Source organism: Lagenorhynchus albirostris, chromosome 3, assembly GCF_949774975.1.
Source record: "Lagenorhynchus albirostris chromosome 3, mLagAlb1.1, whole genome shotgun sequence".
Lineage (NCBI taxonomy): Eukaryota > Metazoa > Chordata > Mammalia > Artiodactyla > Delphinidae > Lagenorhynchus > Lagenorhynchus albirostris.
In genome coordinates this window covers 165,974,942-165,980,641 of record NC_083097.1, presented here as the reverse complement: position 1 = coordinate 165,980,641, position 5,700 = coordinate 165,974,942, and the positions used below count along the sequence as shown (strand labels likewise).

Here is a 5,700-nt window from a genome sequence, read left to right as displayed (position 1 = left end):
AGAAGTAAAAAGCAAGCTTAATAAAATTTTATAGCATTAATATTAAAAAATAATCTCTAGAGTAGGTATCATTTCTTGCCTAAGTGTAAGCAATGTAAGAAAATATTATAACAAAAAACATTAAATAATACCCCCAGACTACATTACCTCTGTAGAATTCAATAGAGAAATCCTGACAGAGATTGAAGTGTACAAAGGTAAGGAAAAATCATTTTTCTTGTCACATGAAACCCAATCTCTCACTCACAAAAACGTTTACTCTTGTCGTTTTTGTCTACCAAGAGTTTAATAGAGTACAATGTTCATCTAACAAAACATCTCAGTCCAGAAACATGGTTGACACTTAAAGAGGCAAGTAGAACGGAGGGCTGTCCTGCAGTGAACCACTTCCCAGGGGCCGCAGCACTCGGCTTCTTCAGGACAGTCTCGTCCATTTTTCACCTAGTTCTCAGGGCTCCTGGCTCTCTCTGTCTCCCTGGCAAGCCTGTCTGCCCTCAAGGCCATACCCAGTCTCTCCCTTGCTCTTTTCACTTTCCGAGCCTGTCGGCGAATATCTGCATATGTTACTCGTTGCCTGTAGAGGGTCTGTGGGAGGAAGGGACCCAATCCTGGGATCATCTCTGCCCCGTCTGAACACTGGGCAGTGATGGCTTCAGGGCTGGTGTGCAGAGACCCGGCACCAGCACGGCCCAGGGGTTCACCAGCACCACGCAGGGCAATTACTCCGAAAATAATTGCGCTGTCCAACGTGCTGAAAGGTTCTCCTTCAGGGCTGTAGACCTGGAGCCCCTGCAGTCTCCTGAATGCACAGGCTTGCTGGGGCTTCTCCAAGGTCCCCTCGCATCGACGGCGCCTGACTGCATTGTCAGGATGAGAAGTTATCTTCGTGACTTGCCTCTTGAAAATGCAGCTGGTCAGCCTCATAGGAAGTGCAGTTCCTTCACGATGTCTCTGCTTGGCCTTGGCTAAATGGTCTTGTCTTTTCTTCTCCAACGTCTCAGGCATCATATTTCTTTTGAGCTTCCCCTGTGAAAACAAAACGAAATGTACCATTTGAATAAAGTGGGGGATGAAACCACTGCCGGTCATGGAGAATGTCCTCAGCTCGTTTGGATAACCGCTCTCCTGTCTCCCTAGAGAAATGAATCTCAATTTACTCTGCATCACAGTCTTTCAGAGGGTTGTTAGAACTCAGATTTCCGGATCTCAATGCAAGTCAGTCTGGGGTGGGGACAAGAAATTGCGTTTCTAGGTGATTCCAACTGACGCTGATGCTGCTAGTACCGGCACCACACATTGAGAACTGAAGCCTGGGACATCAAACAGATAGGAGTCAAGGACAGGAAGCTCCAGGTCATTGCCCATTACCAATTCCAGACTTTCCCCTCCACCATCCTCCTTTGAGGATGTTTTCCTCTTACCACCCCTGTCACTGTCAACGCCGCACATGCTGGTAACCCCCTAATCCAACACTATCTGGACAAAGAGATCACAGGGTTCTTTGAATACCAAGACATTAAACTTTTTTATATCTCTTTTTTACTTTGCTTTAAGACATGCAATCACCTAGTTTTCATAGTTCTTTAGTGCTTCATCTTCAGTGAGATCATGTACCTCTCAACACTCCAATACTTTTCTTTCAAACCCAAGTCCCATCTTCACTCAAATATCCTCCTGCTCATAACATAACTTAGAAGGGCCACATTCTCAACATAAAATTCCTTTTTTCCACTGTAAATAACTTTTTTTTTTTTTTTTTTGCGGTACGTGGGCCTCTCACTGTTGTGGCCTCTCCCGTTGCGGAGCACAGGCTCCGGACGCGCAGGCTCAGCGGCCATGGATCACGGGCCCAGCCGCTCCGCGGCATGTGGGATCTTCCCGGACCGGGGCACGAACCCGTGTCCCCTGCATTGGCAGGCGGACTCTCAACCACTGTGCCACCAGGGAAACCCTGTAAATAACAATGTTTACTCCCTGACTCCCATCCTCCTCTCTTCCTACTCCACTCTCTACTATCTCAACACAACAATTGATGCTTCTTAGAAGTCGGTCCTGCTCTCACATCTGTTCTACATCCAAACCTTCTTCTAGGCAATCCCATCCGTTCCCCTGCCTTCAAATACCATTAATGAACTAGAAATGCTCACAGATTCACCGATCTGGCTTCAACTCTAAGACCCAAATATCCATCTGCCTACCCACCAGATCAGTGATAATATCCATGACTCAACTCACTATGACCAGGTCCCAAGTTGAACCAGCCAATTTCCCAAATAGTTCAACCTTATCTCAATGTCTCCACAAACTCACTTGTTGGAAGTAATATCGCATTTGCCCCTGAATGGCATTCTGGACGCCCTACCACCCCACATTCTTATACCAATTAGCCATCCATTTGCCCTCCTGAATCCACCTGAAGATTCCCAACTTTTGAATAATTCTTGAGCACCTTTCATTTGACCTACAAAATGCCACAGAATTACCTTTCCTGTTCCCATATCAAAATTAATCTTACATTTTCTCTGTGTAAATTTTTTTAATTTTAATTTTATGTGGCATATTATGTACTTATTTGAGATCGCTTTTCTCACTAAGTTGGGTACTCAATGAAGAGAGGATAATAAGAATTTTAATGTTTCCACTGATATAGTCATTTAGTGCTTTGGCTTTCCAAGGTGCTCAGATATCTTTTTTTAAGAGAAGTTATGCAAACTCCAAAAACTACTTTCCAAATTTTTCTAATAAATGCACACAACTACAATGATAAAATGAGTTAGTCTGTTTTGTGGTGGACTGCAATCAAAGATTTCAATCCTTTCTCTCTGTGATCCATTCTAAGTCTCCTCACAATAATCTGTTTAAACTGTGAACCTAATCAGTGCACTTTTCCTTTTAAATCTCACACCTCTGTCTTCGAAGATATTTTTTTAAAGGGAAAACATAAAACTCACTTTATTCCTGTTGTCCTGACATTATAATTAATACTACCCCTTTCATTACTCAAAATGTAATGAAATGTTTGATAGAAAAATGTTTGATAGAAAAATGATCTGCCTATTTATAGAGCAGCTGTTATATGCCAAGTTGCGTACTAAAACACACTACTCGGAATTTAACTTAACAAAGTCATTGCCCTAGATTATTTTAATCTTGGTGAGAGAAAAGGGTTATAGACTAAGGAATGTCTAGTAATAGCGTTAGGTATAATTAGGTGCTATGATCTATAGCAAGGCCAACACAAAGACAGAGAGGGAAGGAGCGGAATAGGGAGGAATAGAAGTGAGAAGGGAGAGTAGGAAAAAGAAATTAACTACAATGATGGATGACAAAGAAACTGGAGAGCCCTATTTGAAGCAGAGAACAGAATTTTTTTAAAAAGAAGAAAAAAAGACCGAACACACTGTGGGCAAATAATTGTCCATAGAGGAGAACGATTTAAACACTCTAGGGCCAAATACTACTTCCACTACCTAGTGATTTTGGTTAAAACACACACACACACACACCACACATTTCATGTATTATCCAAAAAAACTTCATATACAAAAATATACACAATCTTGACTATTTCTTAAGAAACATTAACACCTGGGAAATAACTTTCAATGAGATACCTTCTTGTTTTTGGAGCTAAATTCTGCTAAATTAGATTTTACAGAAGAAAACAGCATCCTAATGTACACTCTTGCCATCGGTATGGATTCCACACTCACCGGAAGAGGCTGGCTTGGAAAACTGGTCCATTCAGGTTCCCCCATCTTCCGAGAGCTGTCCTTGGACCCACCCTTGAGATGCAGACAGCCTGTGTCTTGCTGGAAAGTGCAGTGAATTCTGCCTCTGATTCCCCCTTTTATAGGGGAAGAGGGTGGACAACCCAATCAGGAGACAACCCAATCGAGAGGACACACTCTATCTCAGATCAGAGGCATTGGAGAGATTCCCAAATTTCTCCACACAAACACAAGAATTTGGGGCTATTGACAATATTAGACACTATTGAATAATATGAAATACTATATGAAAAAATTTAATACATTTGTGAATGGGGGTGCTGTTTGTACTTTCTATCAAAAATTTAATGTTTCCTTTTTCACTCAGTATGGATACCTTCTACAAAAAAAGTTATGGACGTTCCTATATGCTAAAATTTCCACACAACTTATGTTTTCATAGAAAAAACTACAGATTGTATAAATGTTTATCAATAAAAGAATGTCCAAAATATTTACTCACAAGTCTATGAAGTCTATATCACAGAATCATTGAAAAGAACTCAATAGTTTGTACATTTACATTTCACCTAATTACTGGTAAATTCGAGATTATTTCAACCATCTTACTCCTTCCCTACCCTCTGACATAAACAGTCTCTTTACTATCTTTATTTCACTATAATTTAATTCTTTTATTTTTACATTTTCTCTCTATAAACTTGCTAGTTGCAGTCATATACAGAACTTGTGAAGTTACTTTAGTGATAAAATTCTGACTCGTTTAACTAATATAGACTAATCCAGTTAATTGCTCTTACCACATCTCCCAAATGCTAATACCTTAGAACACTTTTAATTCCATTCAACTTTCCTGACTTTTCTGTTACTGTTGTCATGCATCTTAATTCTACATGTATTTTAATCTCCATGAGAGAGTTCCAGAATTGCTTTATGAAACAAACTTCACTTATATTTATTTCTAAATTATCCTTTTCTTTTCTTTTCATTTCCTCCTGCATTCCTGGCTTTTGATCTGAGATATTTTCCTTTGGACTTCATAACTCATTCTAGTATTTTGTCCAATTCAAGACTACTAACAATGAAATGCTTTACTTTAAGTTTTCAAAGAATCTTAATTTGGGGCAATATCAATGCTGGGTATAGAATTCTGATTTGATATGACTTTTGACCACTTTAAAAATGGTGCTCTGGGCTTCCCTGGTGGCGCAGTGGTTGAGAGTCCGCCTGCCGATGCAGGGGACACGGATTCGTGCCCCGTTCCGGGAAGATCCCACATGCCGCGGAGCGGCTGGGCCCGTGAGCCATGGCCGCTGAGCCTGTGCGTCCGGAGCCTGTGCTCCGCAACGGGAGAGGCCACAGCGGTGAGAGACCCGCGTACCGCAAAAAAAAAAAAAAAAAAGAAAAAGAAAAAAGAAAAAAATGGTGCTCTGTTGATCTATATCTTATTTATGTTTAGACATCCCCAATTAGCATTTTCTTGCTTATTTGGCCTTTGCATTTTCTAAAATCTTTGATATTCACTCTGATTTTTAGACCATAGTGTAGCTCATTATTGTTTCCCATGTATTTTCTTTGCTTAAAGAATGTTGAGTTAATTACATGTGTGGGTTGACGTCTTTCATCCGTTTGGAACATGCTTGTGTATATTTTCATTGTGATATCAATTCCTCATCAAATTCCCTCTGCTCCCCCTTTTAATCACATCCCACTTCTCTTTTAACTCTGTCCTGAGTTTTTCAATATTGTTCACACTGTGCTTTTGTTGGGATATTTACTCTTGAACTGTCTTGCAGTTTTAATCCAGTCTTTTGCTGGAATCAACACCTTCATAATCACTTAAATGCTTAATTTCACTCTAACAAAAACAAAATATATAGCTTTTTTTTTTTTTATTACGGTACTCGGGCCTCTCACTGTTGTGGCCTCTCCCGTTGCGGAGCACAGGCTCCGGACGCGCAGGCTCAGC

General features: G+C 40.6%; 1 protein-coding gene across 1 annotated transcript; it reads right to left on the bottom strand.

Moving 5' to 3' along the window:
• Window positions 1-441: 441 nt before the first annotated feature.
• Window positions 442-3,758, bottom strand: LOC132518489 (methyl-CpG-binding domain protein 3-like 2B). Its single transcript, XM_060146429.1, has 2 exons — window positions 3,714-3,758; window positions 442-1,026 (listed from the first exon to the last, which is right to left on the bottom strand). Exons 1-2 carry the CDS (start codon window positions 3,756-3,758, stop codon window positions 442-444), a joined length of 630 nt encoding a protein of 209 aa, XP_060002412.1.
• Between the last annotated feature and the right edge of the window lie 1,942 nt (window positions 3,759-5,700).

What these genes read in the sequence shown, in the direction of transcription:
- LOC132518489 (XM_060146429.1), bottom strand. Translation starts at nt 3,758, where the DNA reads ATGGGGGAACCTGAATGGACCAGTTTTCCAAGCCAGCCTCTTCCG. An exon ending in TTCCAAGCCAGCCTCTTCCG is followed by an intron (nt 1,027 to 3,713) that starts GTGAGTGTGGAA and finishes TTGTTTTCACAG; the next exon opens with GGGAAGCTCAAAAGAAATAT.